The sequence below is a fragment of the Nannospalax galili genome, unplaced genomic scaffold, assembly GCF_000622305.1.
Source record: "Nannospalax galili isolate Female #2095 unplaced genomic scaffold, S.galili_v1.0 scaffold943, whole genome shotgun sequence".
Taxonomy (NCBI): domain Eukaryota; kingdom Metazoa; phylum Chordata; class Mammalia; order Rodentia; family Spalacidae; genus Nannospalax; species Nannospalax galili.
Window position 1 is genome coordinate 187,683 of NW_008349115.1, and position 25,393 is coordinate 213,075.

General features: G+C 35.7%; 1 protein-coding gene across 1 annotated transcript in view; it reads right to left on the bottom strand.

Annotated features, from left to right (window-relative positions):
- Slco6a1 (solute carrier organic anion transporter family member 6A1) overlaps positions 1–25,393 on the bottom strand; it is a 101,521-nt gene that overhangs the window by 32,927 nt on the left and 43,201 nt on the right. The window contains exons 9-11 of the mRNA XM_008846490.1: positions 24,770–24,914; positions 18,538–18,733; positions 10,329–10,482 (exon numbers count right to left, since the gene is read on the bottom strand). Coding sequence (XP_008844712.1) covers positions 10,329–10,482; positions 18,538–18,733; positions 24,770–24,914 — 495 coding nt within the window. The remainder of the gene's footprint in view (positions 1–10,328; positions 10,483–18,537; positions 18,734–24,769; positions 24,915–25,393) is intronic.

Below are 25,393 nucleotides of genomic sequence, written 5' to 3' on the forward strand. Positions count from 1 at the left end.
AGATTTGAAGACAAACACCATAATTATCAGTCATGGAAAAGGATAATTTTATGAAAACGAACAATTCATTGAAAAGACAAGACAATGCTGTTTATATAACAGAGCCTCAGACATCCAAAACAAAATTAAATGCAGACATGGGAAATTATGCAATTATTAGGCAATCTGTTTCATATACAGTGGTCATATCTTGATACACTATTATAAGCAGTGCAAAGTGACAGGTAAAATTGGCTTAAAATTAAGACAGAAACAAATTCCAGTGTACTCTTAGGTGATATGGTTATGGAGTTAGTAACAAGAAAGTAGCTATAAATGTACTTAAGAAGATACAAAAAGTGAATAAAGCATGCATAGTTTTACTAGAAATTTAGATTCTATAGACTCATAGGATCATAAAGTTGAAGTAAAATTAGAATATTCAGAAATATAGGTGTAAACAGAGCAAGTATTGTTGAATAGAGGATTAGTAACTGGAAAATAGGTTAATGGAAAATAGTTACATTTAAACAGATCAAGTATAGAAAATACTAAAAGATACAAGATAGCATAGAAAGGTCTTTTGTCATCTGTGTTAGGAAGAATATCAAGGTGACACCAATGATTTCCTTCATCTACTATATACAACTGTATAATCCCTAGGGTTATGAGTTCATGATAGAGTTTACTTCCATTTCTAAATTATATTACATAGCATAAGAAAGAGAAATTATCTAGGGTAAACCTCACCTGATTAGGTCAGCTTCAATATGTATGAGACTTGTCCTGACATCAGAGATTCAAAGCATGTGACACAAGAAAAGAGTTTCTTTTACTAGCAGTGAGAACAGGGTCACTTGTGAAAGAGTTTGAGTGACCCATCAAGCTAAGTCTGCCTCCAATAAAGAGCTAGCAAAGAAATATGGATTTCATTTTTTTCCCTGACAAAATAAACTGGATGAGTTCACAAGTGAATTCCTTCCCATAGTTTCTACAAAGAGCACAATTTGACCTGCACTCTGATTTTTGTCTATTTGACTCAGTCATGTTGTGTCTGAGATTCTGCGTTTAGAACTGGAGGGTAATAGCGAAGTTTTATTTAAAGTCATTAGTAGAATAATACTTTGTTAGGCAGGAATAATAAGCTAACAAATGATAGACATTGATCCAGATGTTCTGCCAATCCCAACCAAAAAATAAAAATAAAATGAAAACTGCATCCAGGCTCCCTGAAGTGAAACTACTGAAAAAAAAAACAACCTCTAAAAGCATCCTAGAGACAACAGCAATATGCCTCTGTGATGGCTAATTTCAACTATCAATTTCACTAAACTGAGCATGTCATACAGGGTTAGCAAAGCAGACTTCTGACTGTGTATATGAAGTCATTTCCAGAGATTAGCTTATTGGACATGAATGTGGACGTCAATGTCTCATAGGATGGAACCTGCAAGGAACAAGAGTGGAAGAGGGCTGCCAGTGCAGGCACATGCATGTCTTCTCTGCTTCCAAACTGCTGTGACATAAGGAGGGGTGGTCAACCTTACCCTCTTCCACAGGCATAAGATTAGTGTGCACAACAACAATTAAAACTGAAATGTGAGCCAAAATAAATCTTCCTGTCTTGAAAAATCAAAATCACACATTTTTTTTCCTTTTTTCTTTTGCTTTTTGAGACAGGATCTCCCTCTACTCTAGCCCCAGCTGTCCTGGAACTCACTATATAGACCAGGCATAGACCAGGCTGGCTTTGAATTCACAGAGATCCACCTGTCTCTACCTCATGTTCCATGAGTCTTAGGTGTAGAGATTCTACTGTAGATGTGTCACCTAGGGCTGGGCATTTCTCAGACACACATTCTCTGTGTGTGGTCAGTTGTGGAACTTTGTAATAGGCTCCATCTGTTGCAAAAAGAATATTCTTTGATGAGTGTTGTATGCTACACTTATATGTAATACAAGGAACCATATTTAGCATATGGTAAGAAATTTCATTTGCCTAGAGATATGACAGAGATAAGGTGTTCTATAGGATCTATAGCCTATCCATCCTTGTGTATTTGGCTATAATTACAGTGCCACCCATGAATTCCCTCCCTTGAGGGGGCTTTAAGTCCAGTTATATAGCTGTTGATTACCTCTGAGATAGCAGTGTCACTACTGTAACAATAGAGATAGTTTGTCAGTTGTTGTCACGATTAGGCTTTAGAGTTGGGGTGAACCATAGATAGATATGTTTTTTTTTTAATCCCTTAGAAGTTTGTATAGTATCCTCTAGAACTAGGAGGGCTAGTCTTCAAGAAGAAGGCTTTCAAGTCAGTTCTACCTCCATTGCTCCAAGTCCTGTGTCTGAAGTATGTTCTGTCTTCAGTAATAGTGTCTTACCTTCAGGTTCTGGGAGATAAACAAAGGCTTTGGCAATACCCTGTGTTATTTTGGGAGTCCCTTGAACTATTCTGAGCAACAACTCGAAGGGATGGCTCTCCTGTCTGGCACTGTGCTCCTTGCTGTACAGCTCACAGGTATACACATGCACTAATGTTCAGACACCGTATGCGTATTTCTCAGGGAGTTCTGAAGACAACACATTTCCCTCTGGCTTCCCACGCCACCCAAACTCCATTTATCTTCCCTTTCTCTTTACCTGTCCAACCTCCCTCCTCTCTCCCCAGTCCAAGCACCCCATTTTCCCCACCCTTCCATCAGCAACAACTACCTCCCACCATTCCCCCTCTCATAAGTCCCCACCCCCACCCACACCCCCTGGACAACCCCCATGGTCTCCTACTTGCCCGCCCCTCCTCCCCTTCCAGCTGAGCACCTACACTTTCTCCACCTCTCTACTGGTAACACCTTACCCTACTATCTCCCACTTTCAGGCGCTTTCTTTCCCTTTATCTCCTTGTTTTCTCTCCGTTTTCCAGGCTCCTGCTATTACACCAGTATACATACTTACATATTAGGGATTGTTGCTAATCCACAAATGAAAACGTATACAGTTTGCTTTTCTGACTCTGTGTTACTTCACTTAGTATAATAGTATATGGTTCCTTCCATTTACCTGCAAATTTCATAATATCATCTTTTCATAATGCTCAGTAGAACTCCAGTGTGTAAATGTACCACATATTCATTATGCACTTGTCAGTTGAGGGACACTTACGCTGTTCCCATTTCTTATCTATTGTGAAGAGAGCAGCAGCAAGAATGTATGTACAGGTATCTCTATAGTAGGATTAGTACTTTGAGTATATGCCAAGGAGTTGTATAATTGGATCATATGATAGATTCATTTTTAGGTTTCTGAGAATTTTCCATACTGCTTTTCATAGTGGTTGCATGAGTTTTCATTCAAAAACAGCAGTCAGTGAGTGCTCATTTTTCTCCACATCCTCTCCACCATTTTCAGTCTCAATCTCTGACTGTGATAAGATGGAATCTTAAAGTGGTTTTTACCTACATTTTGCTAATTACCAAGGATGTTGAACACTTTTTATGGTGCTTCTTAGACATTTTTATTTCTTTGTTTGAGAATTCTCTGTTCAGGTCTATAGCCCATCTTTTTATTGGGGCATTTATTTTCTTGTTTCTTTGTTTTTTGAGTTCTTTTGTATATTCTGGATATTAATCTTTCTCTGTTGAATGTGTAGCTGGTAAAGATTTTCTCCCACTCAGTTTTGGTACTATAGTGATACTGGCTTCATAGGAGTTTGAGAGTTCTCCCGTTTCTACCTTTTTGAATAATTTCTTTTTCCTTTTGGTCTTTTTGAGACAGGATCTCCCTGTAGCCTCAGGTTGCCTGGAACTCACTATGTAGGCCAGGCTAGCCTCAAACTCACAGAGATCTGTCTGCCTCTGTCTCCCAAGTACTGGGATTAAAGGCATGAGCTACCATGCCTGGCCTATTTGAAAATTTTAAGAAGTATTTGTTGTAGATCTTCTTGAATGTCCTGTAGAACTCAGATATGAATTCTCTGTGCCTTGGGGTTTTTGTTGTTGTTGTTGTTGTTGGGAGATTTTGGTATTACTGTTTAAATTTCACTATTCACAATTTCATTGTTATGGGTCTGTTTAAGCTGTTAATTTCTTCTTGGTTTAATTTTGGTGGTTGCCATGAACTTAAAAATTCATCCATTTCTTTTAGATTTTCAACTTAAATGGAGTTTAGGTTTTTAAGTATTCCTTTAATGTTCTGGATTATTTTGGTGCCTGTCATGGTGTTTCCTCTTTCATCTCTGATTTTGTTGATTTGTAGGTGCTCTTTCTTTTGGTTAACTGGGCTAAGGGTCTGTCAGCTTTGTTCAACTTTTCAAAGAACCAGCTCTTAGAGTCATTGATTCTTTGTATTGTTCTCTTTATTTCTATTTCATTAATTTCTGATCTGATTTTTGTTATTTCTTCTCGTTTACTTGGTTTGGGTTTGGCTTATCTTGCTTTCCAGAGTCCTGAGTTGTACTATTAAGTCATTTATATGTTCTCTTTCTGATTTTTAATGTAGGCACTTAGAGCTATAAACTTCCCTGTTGGGACTGCTTTTAAAGTGTCCCAGTGGTTTGTGTGTGTGTGTGTGTGTGTGTGTGTGTGTGTGTGTGTGTTGTATTATCGTTCTCATTTAGTTCCAGGAATACCTTTATTCATTTCTTAATTTCTTCTTTGACCCATTCATTGTTGTTTAATCTCCACCAGTTCATGTAGTTGCTAGAGCTTCTTTTGCTGCTGATTATAAGCTTTATTGCATTATGGTCTGGTAGAATGCATGGAATTGTTTCATTTTTTTGTGTTTTTTGAGGTTTGTTTTGTGACCTAGTATATATTGACTTTTAGAGAAACTTGCATGGACTGCTGAGTAGAAAGTATATTGGGTAGAACTGGGTGCTTGGAAAGAATATTCTATAGATGTCTGTTGGTCCATTTGATGTAAGATGTCATCTTTTAAAAAACATTTAAATTTTTTATTTTATGTGTGTGTGTGTGTTATGTCTGCATGTAGGTAAGAACACCGTGTTGAGCAATGCTCCTGGAGGACAGAAGAGGCTGTTGGATCCCCTGGAACTGGAGTTATGGACAGTTGTTAAATGCCATGTGGGTGCTGTGATTTGAACCAGGGTCTTCTGTAAGAACAATCAGAGTTCTTAACCACTGAGCTATCTCTCCAGCCCTGTAAGATGTCATTTAATTCAGATGTCTGTTTATTTTTTTGTCCAGTTGACCCCTCTATTGGTGATAGTGGGGTGTTGAAGTCACCTACTATTATTGATCTGGGGTTGTGTTTTATATGAAATTGAAGGCATCAGAGTTTGGTGTATATATGTTCAATATTATAATATCTTCCTGAACAACTGCTCCTTTGATTAGAATGAAGGGACCCTCTTTGTCTTTTCCCTCTTTATCAGATGAATTTTAACTTGAAGTCTATTTTGTCAGATATTACAATTGTAACACCTGCTTGCTTCTTAGTGCCATTTACTTGAAATATTTTTCCCATTCTTTCACCCTAAGGTAGAGTCTATTCTTGAAGATGAGATGAGTTTCTTGAAGATAATGAAAAGATGGATTTTCTGTCTTTTAAAAATATTTTATTATTTTAAATTTTATGTGTGTAACTGTACTGTCTACATATCTGTAAGTACACTCGTGTTGTGCAATGCCCTCAGAGGTCAGAAGTGGGCATTCAATCCCCTGGAACTGAAGTTAAGGACAGTTGTTAACTTTCATGTGGGTACTGGCAACCAGGGTCTTCTGCAAGAGCAATCAGTGCTCCTAACTGCTAAGCCATCTCTCCAACCTCAGATTTTCTTTCTTAATTCACTAGCTTGTGTCTTTTGACTGGGGAGCTGAGATCATTGATGTTTAGAGTTATTATTGAAAGGTGTGTATTGGTTACTGTCATTTTATTTTGTTTGTGTTCCTTGTCCTACTTTGTGTTTCCATAACTATATCTTCCTTTGTTTTCTTTCTCGAACCTTGGATATAGTCATTCCTATCTTTGGTCCTTTGTTTTTGGTTTGTTTGTTTGTTTGCTTGCTTGCTTTGATTTTGTTTTTTTGTTTTGTTTTTGTTTTTTGAAGCTTTTACTATTTTATTAGAATTTTAAGAACCGTCTTAGGGCAGGTGAGCTGGTCATCTTAGCAGCTGCTTTGAGGAGAATGGTGGGGAGAAGGAAACAAAAATCCGTGAAACAATGCAGATTTACAGCCTGCATAAAGGTCAGACATGGCTGACTGGCAGCTGCATGGGTGGGAGTAGGAAGCTTTAGAGAAAAAGTAAAGAAATACAAGATGCTAGTACAACCCAAAGCATTAAAGAAAGCATGTTTAGAAAAGGGCTATGAGGAAGAAAGGAAGAATTACAGACTACATGACTGTGGCTGGTCCCAAATTTCTGCTCTAGGAGACAGGATTCCAGGTAGGAAAAAATTCACTCTCTCATTAATGCACTACGTATTCTGCCCATCTATTTAGCATAACTTAAGGTGAATCTGCCTTCCTGGGGTGGTCCTATGACCAGATGATTGACCAGTGAAACTGGAAAGGTGAGTCTTCCAACAGATAGACTAGATTTTATAGTCTTGACCAGTTAAACTTATGGGGCTTTTTGCTACTCTAACTTTCCCCCTGCTGAAGAGGTACCCCTAAAATCATTTAGGGATTAGATAAGAGCTCCCAAGTACTTTTGATGTTTTTGGCCTTTGTAACAGAGTATGTTACAAAAAGGCCCAAGAACATTTTGACTTTTAGTCAAGAAAGAAACTGGCTACTTTTCTTTGGGGTCTTTTTACCCTAACTACCTAGCCAGTTTCTACCTCCTGTTCTTATCATACCACCCTCTGAAGAGGTTACCTAAATTGCTAATAGGGAATTGGGACATAGACCACTCTGGCCTCTTAAATGTTGAATTAAGGGCACAAGGTGTGGTAATTGGGGTACCCCTTCAGTGGTTTTTATCTGAAAGGCTCCCAAATTGCATAACTCTTAACTGTATGGAAAGAAAGTCCTTGACTGGTGCCTAGGAGATGTGAAGGAGAAGTAAAGGCAAGAGTAGTTAGCATTACATGTTCTGGATAGGGAACCGGAAAAAAGTAAGAACAGGGCAAATTTCAAATGTCCAAATTAAAGTCCATTGAAATTTCTTGACAAGATCTTCCAAAAGCATCTATCTATTGGGTTCCTCCTCATTTTTCTTTTGATATCAAGGTTGGACTGAAGAGTGATGAACTCAGGATTTGTTTGCAGGTGCTTTGATAGCTGTTGGAGTGGCTATAATTGGTGTCAATTCCCTCTCAAATGGCTTCTGGACAGAGAGAGAAAACAAATTTAGCCATCATTTAATTTTTAGGCTACAACAAAAGTGGGCTTGTCTTTCTTGGCTCCAGGTAGGCACAGCAGTATTGTAGAATCTTTGGTTCTTTGTAACGCTTCAAGTATTCTCTGTAGGGCTCATTTGGTGGACATGAACTCTTTCAGCCATATCTGTGTCAAGGAAAATTTTCCATTCCCCTTCAACTATGATAGTAGTGTTGGATAAAGTATTTGGGATTGGCATCCATGGTTGTTTAGAAGTGGGAATACTTTGGTCAAGGCTCTTTTTGTTTTCATAGTTTGCATTGAAAAGTCAGTTGTGATTCTGATGGGTTTTCCTTTATATGTAACTTGTGTTCTCTAGCAGCTTTCAGTGCCCTCGCTTTGTTCTGTACATTTACTGTTTTTACTATGATATTCCATAGGGAGTTTCCATTCTGGTCCTGTCTAGTTGGTGTTCTTAAATTGGTATAGGCATGTCTTTCCTTAATTTAGGCTTCTACAATCCTGTTGAAGATTTGGTTAATGCCACTGTCCTGAGATTCTTTTCCATTCTGTATGCTTATCACACATGTATTTGGCCTTTTCATAGTATCCCACATTTCCATTCCTGCGAGGGATTTTGGTTGTTGCTGTTGTTGTTTGTTTGTTATTTTGTTTAGTTCTTGCATAGTCTTTGCTAAAGAAATACAGTTCTTCAACTTTGTTATCCAGTCTTGATATGCTGTTTCCCATTTCATTCATTCTACTTGTGAGGCTTCCTCCTGTGTTTCAAAGTGGCTTATTGAGTTTTTCAATTCTATCTTCATTTCAGCTTGGGTTTTCTTCAATATTTTAATCTCTTTTGTGAATTCACTTTTTAAGTCCTTTATTGTTTTTATTATTTCATTCAGCCACATATTTGTATCTTCTTGAACTTCTGTCACAGGTTTATACCTATACTCTTTGAAGTCTTTGTTTCTTTGTGCATTCTTTAAGTTCTTTGATCATGTTTATGATTGTTCTTTTAAATTCTGATTAGTGGGGTTCCTTAGGGTGACTCTTATTGTAATACACTTCTATAGGACTGGTGGGTTTTGTTGTGGATATATTCTCCTGGTTTTTCTTGTTATTTCTGTTTTTGCATTACTGTTTGCACACATGGATTTTGTTGTTGTTGTTGGTTGTATGTCCAATAGGAAATTCTATTCTGCCTTTGTTTTGAATTTTGGTTCTGTTTAGATTGTTGAAGTAGCTTGGTTGCTTTTTGCTCTGTTATGAAGTTAGTTGGTATGTGCTTCATGTTCTTGCAGGTTCCTAGGTTGGTCTGGGTAGCTGGTGGTTCTGTGGTAGGCAGATCAGGTGGGGGCCAAGAGCAAGACATGGGTGGTTATAGTTTGTGGAGAGTCTAACAAAGGAAATTGGAGAACTGACCTAGTCTTGGTGCCAGGGATCAGGACACAGTGGGCAGATCTGGGCTAAGAGGATAGTACAGAGATCCGAGGCAGAAGAGCAGGAGTGGGCCTGGGCCCAAGGTTAGAATGGAGATATGGGGGAGGGGAGATTGGAAGTGCTCAGGCTGCAGGGGAATCAAGAAGCCATCAACTTCATTTTTGAAAATGGAAAACTGTACATGGTAGTTCATTATGCTTTAAATTTACCCTTCCTTTATAATATATTTTAAAGACTTAGAATATAATTTTAACATATACAATTTAAGAATTATTTTTATAAGTTGTATAAATATTTTTATATTTATGTTTGATAAAAAAATTTCATTATAACATTAAATTATAGACCTACTACAGGTGTTGATATAATACCTAAGAATCAGTAAATACACCTGCATATTGTTGTCTTCCCATCACAAAAACCAGCAGAAAGAAAAAACAAAACAACAACAAAAAAGCTTAGCAACCTCAAATATAAAATAGTAACCTAGAGACTGAGGAGATAACTCAGTAAAGTGCTTGTTTTGCGATCATGAGGATCTGAGTTTGATTCCCAGCACCCACATAAAAAGGCATGAATGGCTGTTTACTCATAGTCACATTTCTGGGGAGTTTGAGATATGAGGATCCCCCTGGCCCACTGAGTAGCCAGCATAGCGTACACTGGGAACACCAGGCAAGTGAGACACTTTTTCTCAAAACACAACGTGGATTGCTCCTGAGGAATGACACCAGAGGTTGTCCTCTAGCTATCACATGCATGCACACCCATACACACAGATGCATCCAAACATACATACACATGCACAGGAGTGCACATGTACACACACAATTTCAAAAAAGAACTTCAGAGACTTTGACAAGTGGCAGGGCAGTCTAATGCTCTTTGGAACAGAATAAGGAATAGGAAAAAAATGAGATCTGGGTGGTAGCAGTTCAAGAAATAGGAAATTTGTTGGCAATACCACCAGATATGCAATGAGAGGTGTCTTTAGGTAGACTCGCTTCAGGGAAGTTGTCAAATTTTTGTCACACGAATCTCCTCTAAATCTCACACTTTTCTAGAATGTCTGCTATGCTTTGCATGGAGTTTTGTATGTATGGTAAAATATGGTGTACAATCAAAGAACTGGGGGCTAGGGATCTAGCTGAGTGGTAGAGCACAGGGTCAACCCCCACTTAATAAAAACGTTCTCCATATCAGAGTTAACGTGGAGTAGAATAGAGACAGCAACACGATACAGAGCAGGCGTTTTGAATTCCTTGGCAGAAGGGAGTTTAAGGTGGCTTACAGGAGAGCACTGCTCTACTCCAGTTTCTCACAAACTGTTTCTCCTTTCAGTTATTAGAGGTAGATAACAGCCACTCACTATTTTAGTAAAAAAAACAGTGGAGGTAATTCAGCAAGGCCCATTTTAATGTACAAGTATTTCTTCCACTCCCAATTCCCATAAATAACCCTTTGGTAATATGAAAACATGCAGTAGGTTTTCTTTCTTTGTTGCTAAAATTAAAAATGGAAATAAGAAGGAAAAATTTTTGAGAGAGCCAGGAGTAAAATCTAATCACTGTCCACAAGTTGAATGTGTTACTGGAAAGGAAGGAGCATTATGAAAGTCACCTTTGCGTTGTTTATAACTTTAGAAGCTATGCAGCCTGCAAAACAGGGAGAGAAATATTCAACCTCATCTCTTCCACATACAGAAGAATAGACAGAGCTTGTACAACTGCAGTGCTCATTGCAAGGAGCCGTGAAGTTTCCCAACTGGCCTGTTCTGCAAAGTTGAGATTAAATACAATGATAGCACATCATTTAAAGTTATTAATGCGTATATCAAGATATCAATGAGATCCATAAAATGTGCCTATTTAAATATTTTGGAAACAAGTTCTTTGGTTTGTACACATGATTTTCAACTACCTTTATATACTCTGTGGCTTGTTTTTCTTATATCTTAAAGTCTTTGAAAAAAAAACAGGTTTTAATTGTGATAAAGCCTAATTTATAATTTTACTTCTTTCTGGATTATGAGTTTATGTTATGTGAAAGAAATACTTGCCAAATTCAAGATCAAAAAGAATAACTCTTGTATTTCTAAAGTATTATATCTCACATTTATATCCTTGGTCTATTTCAATTACTTGGCATGGTACAAGGTAGGGATTCAAGTTCATTTGTTTGTTTAGGCGTCTAATGATCTCAGAAGAATTTTTAAATGACTCTGTATTCTCCACTACTTTGCATATGCACCCTGCCAACAATCAACCTTCCATATATACATGTGAGTCTATTTATGCAGACTCTACATTCTTTTCCATTCATGTCTTTTTAATCATTCTCTTCATTAACAGTGCTACAATGAGTATTGAAAGCAAATACAGTTTGTCCTCTATGCTTGTTATTTAAAATTTGTTGGCTTTCCTAGGTCGTTTGCATATCACTGGCAATATAAAAATGGCAAATACAATAAAAATTAGAAATATCTAAAAGAGAAAGCCTGCTCAGATTTTCATTCAAATTACATTGAATACCTATCAGCAATTTAACAGGGAGTCAAATATTCATAGAAATCAATCTTTCAATTCATGAAATGGGATACCGCTCTTTTAAAAACTTCAGGTTTTTAATTTCTTTCAGTATTATATTGTAATAATCAGTATATAATTTGCTTTCATTTTTTATGGTATTTGTAATAATATTTTAAGTATACTTTTATAATTGTTTTTAGGTAATATGTGAAAACAACTTCAATTTATTTATTACAGATTTTGTCTTCTGTGTTTTTTTCTAATTGTTTGTAGGTAGCATATATACTATTGTTGTAGGTTTTCTTCTTATTTATTTTACCCTGGGATTATAACTCAGAGATATATGCTCATTAGAGAAGTGCTTAATCAATATCCTACAAAACCTACAAGTCCAGTCATAGAATAGCATCAATTCATGGATATTGTTCTTGTCTTGTACAATTGTGCTTAGTTTATTAGTTTTTTTTTTTTCTTTTTTGGTCTTTTATTTGAGACAGGGTATCCCCGTAGCTCCAGCTGGACTAGAATCCACTTGCCTCTGCCTCCCACGTGCTGGAATTAAAGGCACCACCATGTCCACTAGTTTATTAGTTCTAATGCCTTTTTAATTTTATTCATAAATAATCATACTGTCTTCAAATAAGCACAGTTTTACCTGGATATTTTTATTCAAAACTGCCTCTTACCTGATTGCATGCCCTTTTTTTGTTGTTGTTAATTATTTTAATGAATAAAACCTCCAGTAAAATGTGCAAATAAAACAACTCTGAGTTTCTGATCATTTAGTGTTTCATCCTCTTAGTGTACTCTGTCTACTTTAGTAAACTGTCTGAGGCTATGTTTCTTCAACAATACATTTATTTCTGGTGATGTCAGAGGAGCAAATTCCATATTTAATGAGCACCCTCTTCCTAGATCATAGAAGCCCATCTTCTCAGTGGATCCTCACGTGAAGTAAAGGGGAGGGTTCTGGTCACTTCTATTTACAAGGAAAGTAATTTGATCATGGGATCTTCATTCTCATGAGCTCAACTAAGTCTAATTACCTCTTCAAAGCTCCACCTAACACAGGGGTTTAAGGTATTCATTCCCACAACAAAGTGAAGTACTACACTTCAAGTTCTATGTTTCTTAATTTAGAACTTCTTAAGAATGTATATTAAATGCTTTAAAATAACAGTAGTCCCAGCACTTGGGAGGCAGAGGCAGGCAGATCTCTGTGAGTTCAAGGCCAGCCTGGTCTACACAGTGAGTTCCAGGACAGCTGGGACTACAAGGAGACCCGGTCTCAAAAAGACAAAAAAGCACAAACAAAAACAAAAACAGTTTTCTTACACATTTAAAGTATACCATTCAATGGTTTTTAGTATAATTTTGTACATGCACAATCATTGTAGTCAATTATTAGGCCATTGTTTCTTCTTTCCTTCTTTCTCTTTCTTTCCTTCCCTCCCTCCCTCCCTTTCTTCCTACTTTCCTTCCTTTCTTCTCTCTGTCTTTCATTTGTGAGATAGGTCCCCACACTACAGCCCAAGCTGATCGGAACATTCAAAGTAGCCAAGTCTGGCTCCAAGTCTAGATTCCTCCTGCTTCAGTTTCCTATGTGCTGTAAAACAGTTACATCTCCTCAGAAAGATGTTGTATTTTATCAAGTGACTTTCTGCAGCTATCTGTGTGTATGTGTGTGTGTGGTGGATGTGTTGTATTTTCATTTTTAGTTTGTTAAGCATAGACTATTATATCAATTATTTTTCTTTGTTAAACAAAGAAACATTTTTGTGATGATTCTTCCTTGCTTATTATTTATGTAGTATGATATTTCAATACATGAAATATATAATATGCAATAATGAGATTAAAGTAATTGGAATATTCATCACCTTAAATATTTATCATTTCTTTATATTTGGAAACAAAGTATTTTTTTTGAAAATATTAAAATTATGACCCACAATTATCTTATTGTGCTACAGCATATTAGAAGTTATTCCTCCTGTACACCTGAATCCTGATATCCATTTACCATCTTTTCTCCATCCACCTCTCATTCTCACATCCCTCTTGACCTCTGGCAACCACTGATCTACTCTGTACCTCAATTTAGTTCATCAAGGTTTAATAAATTTTTCCTTTCAAAAAATTTTTGAGATATGGTTTCATTGTTTACTCTAGGCTGTCCTGGAACTCATTACATAGTTATAATTTTCATTGTAATAGCCATGTATTCCCTTTATTCAATTCATTCTTGAGAATTTATTTTCTTTTTGTAACTACAGCTAAAGAGATTGCTTTCTCATAATTTTAAGATGTTTTTACACGTTGATGCAACATTATTGCCTTTAGTTGCTTCTCCCTAGTCCTTTGGGATTCGTTGGTATCTGTTATAATGTCTCTCCTTGATGTCTAATCTTATTTACTTGGATTTTTTTATTTACTTAATTTAGGCAAATGATGAGCAATTTTGTTTATTTTTTTCAAAGAAGCAACTTTGCATTAAATTAAATTTCTGGGGACTGGAGAATACTCAGTACATCAGAACTCTTACTGTTCTTCCAGAAGACCTAAGTTCAGAACCCAGGTGTGGTAGCTCATAACTGGTTGCCACTTCAGGTATCTGATACCTTCTTCTGGCCTCCACAGGCACCCACATACATGTGAAAGACACACAGATACATATCCACATGAACAAAAATAAAAGTAAATCTTTTTAAAAAGAAAAAAAATTGACCTGTATTTTAAAGTTTCATTTTCATTAATTTCTTTCTGGTATTTATACTTCCTTCATGTCTATTAATTTGCACCTATTCTAGATCTTTTGATTTTATTTTTAGGTGGTCTTTTCTAAGTCTTTCTGTATTTACGATGTAGTTGCTCATTGCTATAGACTCGTCCCTTAGCACTTTGACTGCATACTATAGGGTTTTAGTATTTTTTTCTACTTTTTCATTTGTTTCAAGAAATTTTAATTTGTCTTCCAACTTGTTTTGTTGTTCTATTAATTGTTAATGTGCTTACAACTGACTTTTGATTTATTTGCATACTGTTCACTGTCCATCTTGTTAATTTCTAACACTATTTGTGGTCAAAATGGATACATACAATTTCATTTTTTTAATTTGTTTAAGATATGTTGAGACATGTTTTGTGACCTAATGCTTGGACTATCCTAAAGAGTGTTCCCTATGCTGATAAAAAGAATGTGTTTTATTAGGCATTGGACGAAATGTCCTATAATGTCTATGAGGGTCACATACTATGCAAAATACATTACTTCAAGTGTTTCTTTGATTTTTCAGGGCCCTCTGTACTTCAAGAAATGTGGGTTTTTAAATGTCCAATAAATATGGTATTGGAGTCCACTTCTTTTAGATTTAAAAATGTTTTATTTATTATTTTTATTTTTTTCTGTATGAGTTTATTGCTGGGAATCAAACCCAGGTCTCTGCAAAATTAACCACTGAACCACCTCTACAGCCCATCACTTCTTTTAGTTTTAATGTCATTTTGTTTGTGTTTGGCTCGTCTTCATGTTGGGTCATATAGTTTATAATTCTCATGTCTTCAAACATCACAGGGTAACCCAATTAATATAAACATTTTTAGTGTTTTGATGTATAAGTTAAAATAACTTTAATTTTAAAATAATATAATAATTTTGAAGGATAATGGAACACTCCTGACAAACATACCAAATTCCGTTCCTTCCTTTTATAACAAAGTTACCTCAGGTTTACTTAGTACATGGCTGACCAGAATAAACATAAACCAACATATAGTGTGGACATATGTCTTAAACCAGGTCAACATATTATATCAGTATATTTCATTTGTGAAGTTGTTCTTAATATCTTTTCTTATCTTATAGTGGCTGGAATGATATAATACTTGCAATTAATGAAGTGGCATCTTAAGGTGACAGAGGAGTTGAAAAAAATGCATTGTAGCTCTGAAAGAACATGCTTCTTCAACACCATGAAGTGCTGCACTACCTCACTACCATTTTCTAAGTTCATCATAAAGCTTTCATTTCTTTTCCTTTTCCTTTTTTTTTTTTTTTTTTTTTTTTTTTTTAGGACTATGCCGAACATTCTTGATGACATAATTGCTTCAGTTGTTGAAAACAAAATCCCTCCAAATAAAACCTCCAAGATAAATGTAAAGTCAGAGCTCACACCACCACACCAGGCTCATAAAGCTTTCTTAAGTGAAATAAAAAAAGAATTAAATTCCTGTGGTTCAATACTCGTTTTCTTTTTATGTCACTTGCTACCATAACAACCAGGGCATGCCACCACACTGAGCGGGGATTATTGGTCATACATGAGTCATTTGTAGCAAAATGTACCAAGGACCCTATAAACCAGAGTGGTGCTTCGGAGGTGAGGATAAGAGGCTCGGAAGTTCAAAGTCATCCTTAGCTACACTGTGAGTTTGAGACCGGCCTAGAATACATGAAATCCTCCCTCAAAAAATTAAATAAAATATGAAATATTATACGCATTCGCAAGAGAATATAAGTAAGGCTCATAATCCAACAGCCAGTTTTCTTAGATCTTGAGCAGAAAACCTTCTTGGTGCATCTCTCCATAGCCTTCTCTCTGCTTTGTCACTCAGCAGGGGGAAACTTTATAAATTAGAGGTGCACATTCCCATGCATCATGTAAATTCAATGTAAGTTATCCATTTTTTGTCATTTATAAAATTAAAGTATTTTGGGTTGGGTGATGGCTCAGTGGTTAAGAGCACCACCTGCTTTTGCAGAGTACTCGGGTTTGATTCCCAGCACCCACATGGCAGTTAACAACTGGCCATAATTCCAGTTCCAGGGGATGTGGCTGCCTCTTCTGACATCCACAGGCATTGTATGACACAGGTGCACCTACTTACATGTAGGCATTACATTCATACACATAAACTTTTTCTTAAAAAAAAATTATGTATTTTATCTTTAGTAAATTCTATCTTACTTTAGGGTGAAACATATTTTCTGCTACTTTTTGCTAAGCAGTTGAAGTTTTATTTTACATGTTTAGGCCTTATGTAAACTGGAGCAATATGTAATATAAGAAGGGAAGTCTTCAATTTTATTTTCAGTCGGATAAGTAAATTTCTTAGGAATATGTTTTTAAAACGAAGCATTTCTCCAAGGTTTGTTTTACAAATGTTAAGCCAAGTATTCCTGAAGACGATACACCTTATTTATTTTGGTTTCACAAGAAATTTTGATTTTTTTGTAGTTGAGGCTGCCACCTTCTTTTCTGTGGTTTTGTTTTGCTTGTAAGGACTGTATGAATCATTCATGACCTTTTGGTTTTCTATCTACCTATACATTTTTTAATATTTTATTTATTGCTTTTACTTTGTGTATGACTGTATTGCCTGCATGTGTGTAAGTGCACCCGTGTCATGCAACACCTGCAGAGTCAGAAGATGGCCATCTGATCCCCTGGAACTGCAATTATGGATGGTTGTTAGCCACCTCGTGGGTACTGGGAATTGAACCCAGGTCTTCTGCAAGACCAGCCAGTGCTCTTACCTGTTGAACCATCCCTCCAGTCCTATAAATAACTTTTGAAATGAATTTATAAATGACTTATTTATAATATTTAATATTCAAATATATAAACTATAACTTGTTTGCTTAGCCATTAATTTATACATGTCAGTGACATTGTAGTTTTCCTCATTAATGTTTTTGTGGACTTGGGTAAATTTCAGAAGTGGCATCTCATTTTTCAATTTGCAAACAAAATCATGAGTTTTTATTTTTCCATTTTTTTCTTGCTGGAGTAAAAAAAAAGTTAAATCTTATGTAGTGTTTTTGCTGTCATTCATTCATTTGTCTGTTTTGTTTTTGAAACAGGGTCTGCATATAGCCCCAGCTGGTCTAGAATTCATTAGGTATCCCAGGATGGGATTAAAGTCATGTGCCGCCATGGCCAGCTTGCTCAAGGATTTTTAACCACCATGTTATTAATTCTCTAACTGTAGACTTTCTGAATTTTTATTTTTCAAATATTTATTCACTCTATCATAACCTTTTAACATAGGTCTTTGTATAGAAAAAGATTTTAGTTTTTATAATTTTTTCAGTTTTTTTCATTTATACATCATATCTTTTGTTTCTATGTCTAAGAACTTATCACTTTTTCTAATGAATAAATTTGTGTAACAAAAAGTCATGATTTTTAAAGTTGTGGATAGTTCCAGTAACATCACTGAATATTTAGTCTGCCAAGAGCTTCTCCATTGTAGTTGGAAGTAGAAGCACTATTTTCTTTTATTGTTTTACTTTCTCAGTTCATTGATTTCCAATTGCATTTCTGTTGCACAATATTTAATATTAATCCATGCCAAGTTCTTTAATATTTTGCATATTTAATTTAATTTATTCTTTAATGTCTAAAAGAAGGCACAAACTACTTGAAGGAATATCTCTCCTGTCTGGCACTGTGTTCCTTGCCATATGTATACATATGGACTAATATTCAGGTGCTGTGTGTGCATTTCTCAGGGGATTTCAGGATAACACATTTCCCTCTGGTTTCCCTAGCCCCTCAAGATCCATTTATCCCACTCCCTCATTTGACATAGGAAATAGAGGTTTTCAGGTCACTGGAAGCTTGCACATATGAACTTATGGCGATGGTGGCAACAAGCACAGGACCCATGCCAACGCAATCAGACAAGGGCCCAGAATGGAGTGAGGGAAATGGGTGATGGGTTGGCCCTAGTATGGGGACTATTGGAGACTAATCACTATTGGGAGAGAGAGAATAGGCCATACCAACAATCTCTAGATAGGCTGACTAGACTCCAGTGGATGAATTTGCACCGAAGGACACCTGGGTACAAAGGCTTGACTGGATAGGGTTTAACATGTATAGCAGAAAAATTAGGTCTGTTGTGGGGGTGGGGGTGGAAGAGCATGGATGGAGGCGTCTAAATTTGATAAAGAATTGTGTGAAATGTACAAAAACTCAAACTTTTTTTTAAAAAAGACAGCACAAAACTGATTCAAGAACACGTGGTCAAGTTACTTTAGAACATGCTCTCACACCATCTCCTCCTTGCTACATTCCTTAACATAAAGTTCTGTTTTTAGATTCTAAATCTTAATGAATGTATGATAAATCATATTAACATGTAGCATTATATTTATACACTTACTCTGAAAGGTAAAACTATGTTTTATATTGCTTTTGCATGTTTAATAATTCCAAGACTCATATAAATATATAAAGTTAATGATTTATTGCAATTGTCTAAGAAGTATGTCTAGTACTCAAAAATATATTTACCCTTCATAATCTTCATTGATCCCAGCAAATTTCTCTGTTTCACAGTGTACAAACATGACTAATATAAGAAGTATAAGTGATATAGTAGACGTAACCAATGTAAATCTCATTAGCCCTTTAAAAGACATCTCTAATTTGCAAACAATTAAACCTCCCAGAAAATAGCCAATTGCACCTGCAGGAATTAAAATAACTCCTAAAAGAAAAGGAGAAAAAAAAAACAGTTAAAAAGTAATCAGTTGGTATTCCGAAATGGCACATGGACGCAATTCTCTTTACTCAAGCATGTGACATTGATTTTTAAACTAACACAAGAAAAAAACATGAAAATGTGATAAATATTTCAATAAATCTGAGCTTTCTAAGGATACAAATCTGTAAAAGAGGATGGAGCCCTCATAGGCCAGTCAGACTTGACAGTCATGGTGGTTTTACTCCCATACATTAATGGTATCTAATATGAACTAGGTACTTAGTCCATGCTAAATAGAAGTTGGAAGCTGGTTAATTGAGATCTATTATTACCTAGCTCTCCTGACAGGATTTATGGCTTATTGTAACAGGCTTAACTGAAATGCTAGGCTTTCTCCAGCCACCCTCATGAATGATACTTAAGCCAATCCACTCACTGGGTCTATAATGGATGGACACTATGGACAGTCTTACAATAACGTGGGACTTCAGAATAGCTAGTGTAATGTGTGGTTTTTCTACTTAAGCATATGTAATTAGAAAGAAGCAAGCAGAAGAGGAAAGGAGGAAAAGCATGGAAAATACTCAGATGAGGATAATACAGTATATTCATGCACTGGTGTTTTCCAGCCTGCACCAAATGTAGAGCAATGCATGTAGATTTAATGGGAATACAGCAAAACACAAATAAGAAAACCCCCACTAGCACCAGATTAAGTTATAACATAAAAGGCTTAACTGGCACAAGTTTCAAAACAAGCAATATTAGAACATCCAGAAAGATAAATAACAGGAAAATGAATTGTCCCATAAATATGAAAAAGTAAATGAAAAGGGAAAGGAATAAAGATTATAGATAAAAGAAAGAACAAGTATGAAAAGTGCACAATAAAGCACATAGTTAATAAAATTCAAACTTAGGTTCAGGTTGTAGATTGTAGAACAGGGATCCCTCACTCAGCAGATCTGCTCTTCTGTGGGACTGAAACAACAGATTTGTAACTGATCGCAGAAGAGAGCTGTGTGAATACTAGAAACTGACAGCACAGGAAATAAAACTGGTAGATTCCAAACTAAGGAGAAATACAGAGCAAGACAACAAATACCCAGGCTCCTGGAACCCAAAACATTAGTATGGAGAAGGGGACTCTTTGCTCCTAGGTGGTAAAGTGCAAAAGAAAGTTAAGATATGGTACAGAAGGCTGTATCCTGTAGGCTACAACCTAAATTAATTGAGGAGCTGGAGTCTGATAACCAGCTAGTTTCAGAAAAGAAGTAAGCTTCCCGGGAAAATTTCAGTGTTAGAACTATCTTGAGGAAAACTGCTGCCATTAGGGACTCAATCACTCTGGGGATTAGAAACCCTGGCATGTCTCATTTCAGGCTCATGCACATCTCAGTACATCAGTTGGGTAGGCAGCAGCCACAACAGAAGTTGAGACAGGTATAGCTTGGGGCAATGTCTCTGACACAATCTACTGATGGTTTAAGTCCATACTCACCTGAAGAGGCATTCCAGGAATGCCCTTGGCTTGGATGTTTCTTGTGTTCCAGGTTTCACAATCTAAAGTCCTTTCAGAGTTAATATATATTCACTAACTCATCGTGACCCATATTTCCTCCCAAACTCAGGTGGTGAGAAAAGCTTGCTCTTCTATAGACATTAGCCAGGCACAGGGGATTGCAGACCAAAAGGCCCCGAAAGAACACACTCTTAGTACAGCTTCTTAACCCGTCTAATGTTGGGCACAACCTGTGTTCTGCCACTGACCTGACTCCGCCCGAAACCTGACAACTTTCAACTTCAGAAGACTCAGAGAGACTTTATCCAGGAAGATGTTTGGACTTACTTTTTCCTACATTTTTTATTTTAATATTTTAATTTCTCGTCATTATTTCTTAATTTTACCCTTATTAAGTTTATCTCTCTCTTCTTATTCTTTTTTGTGTATTTCTATCCCTATCAGTTTTCTTGCACAAATCAACAGGTATTGTGCCTCTGATCTATATTATGAACCAAGATGAGAAGGATTAAGTTAGTTTAATCCACAACTCAGCCTCCCTTGAACCCTGATGGGTTCTACTTAATGAAATGGGGGAAGTGTAGGCTCCCACCTGTTCACCTCTTTCCAGACCAGTACAGATAGGGGAAGCTGAGGTCTAGCTAGGAAAATATTCACACAGTATCAGTAGAAAGTAAAAACATGATGATAGATAAGATCACATCTATGTCTGTCTTTTATCATGTGCACAGCTGTAGTGGGTCAGACTGCATGTGACTGATAGGCCTTATGGTGAGGCCTCACACAGTAAGAGCTGTGATTCCAGTCCCCACCCCTCACCATGAACTACCTTCTATCGGACAGATGATAGGCTCTTCGGGATGCCTTCAACATGAATGCAGTAACCAACATCAAAATCACTTTCAAGTAACAGAGGTACTATCAACAATGCCTTTAGAATTCTAGGGCTAGCACTCTCACAGTAGGACAAACCATTGAGTGTCATCCCACATCACCTGCTGCCTACACATCTGCCTGAAGTGCCAGAATTCACCCACTCTTTCAAACTTGCAGAGGCAATGAGTCACTTTGACCTTGGCATGGTAAGCTCTGTCCCAGACCCTGATCACAATGAAAGAACCAGAAGAAAACTGAAATATGTGACCCTACTATAAATAAATTAAACATTATATAACAAACCAATTATCACAAGTCACACTGGCAGGTAAAATCACATACCATGAAGGTCATTAAATAAAAGTAAAGAACTATCTCAACTGATATGGAACTTTCAGCATAAAAAGGGAGGATGAGAAAAGCAATATATAAAACAATATAAACAAGTGAGTTAAGGAAGATAATTTTGGATATGTTAAAACAACTCAAGACAGATTCTGAAAAATAACATAAACCTTAGAAATTAAAATCTCAGTAACAAGTCAAATAAAAACCAGTCATGCCAGATATGGTGGTACACACCTGTAATCTCAGCAATCGGGAGGTGAAAGCAGGTGGGTCAAGTGATAGAGGCCAGCCTCAGCTATATAATAAGTTCAAGTTAAAGAACAATTTGGGTTACTTTAGACCCCATTTTAAGAAACAAATTTATTTGAAAGCTTTACTAATAGATTAGAGCAAGCTAAAGAAAGAATGTCAGTTTGGGTTCAGCAAGATGGTCCAGCAAATAAACATGAAAAAACAAGCAACGGTCCACCAGCCTGACTACCTGAGCTCAGTCCCTGGGACCCATGGTAGGAGAGGAACAACTCCTCCAAGTTGTCCTCTGATTGCCACACATAGGATGTTGCAAGCACATGTAAATGCACGTGAACACACACACACACACACAAATAAATGTAAAGAATATTTAAAATTAAATCTAAATGTTTTGATGCTATTAAATAAAGTATACAAATATTAACACCCCCATCATAAGTATTTTAGAATTAAATGCATTAATATTTAGTGCTTAGAAAAATGTTAGGGTAAAATAAACACTTGGATATTTTATGTAAAGTAGATATTTACAGATATATTTATAGAAAATAAAAAGTATACAGTGTGGCTAATAGTTTCCAATAAAATATTGGGAATTTGAATTAATTTTTATATTTCAGAAGACTGGTCAGTCAACATATGGAAATTAAGGAGAAACTATTTTGCCCTATAATGTCATATGTGGAAGAATACTAGGCACCACTAAAAAGAAGGGTGAGATGTACCTACAAATGGGAGCATTAGATGATACTCTGTAAAATGCTTGATACCGATTTCAATCCTCTTCCATATCCTATAGGAGACTCTCAGTTGATTAAGTTTGAATCAGACAACTGAAGGTTGGGAAATCCATTCCATTCTAAGCAGAAAACTAGTATTGGTGCATTTTCTAAGCAGAAGATTGTAAGGATTTTAAGAAAATTCAAGAGAGTGCACGGAAAATCATGGACACTGAAAGTGTAATGATTAAACACCTGAACCACCAAGAAATTACATGCCTGTAAAACAAGACTTGAAATTATTCCCAAAATTTCATATCAAATAACATCAATATTTCAATAGTACCCATAAAAGTACACAACTCATTATGTGTCTTGATTCATTGATTTTCAAAGTCATCATATATAGATAATCTTGACTTGATGAGTGAAAGCAATTGTAGTTTTGTCTAAAATAGAATTATGTTTAGCATATAATTAGCTGTGAAATCACTGACTCAGAAGATGTGTACGTGTTTAAATTCACTTGGTACTATCCAGTGTCTTATAAAATAACTAAACCTACTTATATACTCAACACCAATGAATGAGATGTTCGTTGATTCATAGTCATGCCACAATCTGTCTCCTTTTTATGTTAGCCTTTACACGAATAAATAATAGTATTGCACAGGGATTATATTACATTCCCTAAATGTAATGTGGAGCTGTGTCTGTGACCACATTCTCATGTGAGCATCCACCTGGTGGTATCCTCTGTCATAGACTACCATTGCAAGTTCATTTTAGAATTAAATTATATGATTTATCAATACTGTTGATATTTTTACACATTCTGCATTGACATCTGTTGAGGAATATTGCTTGCATTTTTGTGCTCTTATGCTGATAGTTAATGAACAGATATTCTCAGTTTTAATACCACTGTCATTCTTTCTCTTTATGGTCTTGTGATTTGTGCCCTCCTTAAGAAATCTTTGTCTTCTCTTAGCATGATGATATTTTTATATTCTTATTCTGTGTCACTTTATTGTTTTTACATTCATATTACAATCCATCTGAAATTAGCATTTTCACAATATGGGGGAATAGAAATAAAAATTTTCCTTTTTCAGGTGACTATTTTATTGACGTAATATCACTGTACATCAAGCTTATTTTGCCTCAAGTCAGTTAAGCTAAAGTTTGGGCCTCTCCATTCTGTGCCATTGATCTTTTTTATTTGGATAATGACATACATTTAGTTTAGATCATAAACGCCCATTTTGTAGACTGATCATGAATATACAAATAAGTATAGGATAACTGTGATATAATTCATTTCTCTTTCAGTTTCTGCTAAAGAATGCACTGTGGATGTGCCAAGCTCTGTGTAAAGACACAGAATCTCTAACTTATAGTCAGATTTCTGAATATGTTGACATTTGTTTTCTATTTAGCCCATATGTTTTGTATTCATTCTTGTCTTTCTGGTTTTGTGCTTAGTTAAAGATTCATACAAATCCCTTTAGTATTCTTATATTAGTTATAGACTATATCCTTAACATTTTATAGCCTAAAATAAACTGTTATGGTTATCACTTTCCAATTAATTCTAGAAATTTATGATACTTCTATTAGCAATGATTTTAGAGACCACAAAAGTTTAATAAACTTTTAAGACTGAGAATATATACCCTAGCTATTTCTCTCCAATGTCAAAATATAAAATGACTTTTGCAAAGTTGCACAAAAAATATCAACAGGTTTATTCATTATGACATTCTTTACAAGAGTTAAAATTGGAGCTATTTTTCTGTCCTTTAATATAGTAAGAAATACACAATTACATGTCCATAACCACCAGCAGCATGTCTCTGGCAGCCAAAGAAAAAGAATGCCATCAGATAATCAAGATACATTAAATACATTTGCATATTAAGTACATTTACATCAATGTGAATCAGGGAACTAGAATTGAGGTGAAAGAAGTAGAAAATCTGGTATCAAATGATATGAGCATTTTAGAAATACGTTTGAGTACAGATACACAGCAGAAACAGGTATAAACATGCACAAGAAGGACACGCAGAGGAAGAGAAATGGGAGGTATGCAGATGGGGAGCAATATAAATTACTGTATAAAGTTCTGTGCTTTATGAAATATTGCCTATGAATACTGAATATGAGTATTGTTGGTAGAATGTTCCTGTTTTTCTAATACAGCAAGTGGCAGTAAACTATTGCATCCTTGTGTTTTCTTTTTACCTGAAATATTTCCTAAATATACACATGAGACATCACGAAATTTTTGAAATCAATTAAATAAGAAAGGAAATCTACCTGTAAGCATAGTTGCCATTGAGGGTGTTAACAAAAATTGATTTTCTAAATACTTAGGCAAAAATTCTGAAGCTCCAATAAAAGCTAGAGATTCTATAGCTTTGCAAATAGCTTGGAACATCAGCAGTGGATTATGCACCAGAATCTGAAAGAGAAATGAGTTATACCACAATTACTTTGTAGTCATTCATATATTCATGATCAGCGTTCAAAATAGGCATCTATATAGCCAAAGAAATATATGATTCACTAATAGAGGTGCATTCCATAAAAGACTTGTACTTTGAAGGCATTTTTAATTCTTTCTCTACTTTTATCTCTGAATCTGGGAACTTGTTGAAAATATTTCTGAAAAACTTCTGTGTCTTACTAGACGCAATCACATTTTGCATATTTACCTAACTCATCTGCTGAGTGCTGTCTAGTTTTGCAATGTGATTCTGCTATATTTATCCATGCCCATAAGAGTACAATATTTCAGCTCTATACTATCACAAACATGATGTCATTAAAAATTCTTATGTGTGAACTATTAGGTCTTATGTCAAAGTATCTTACCATAGAATGGGATCATTTGAGTATTTGGGTATATTAATAATTTTAGTTCATTTTTTGTCCAAATTG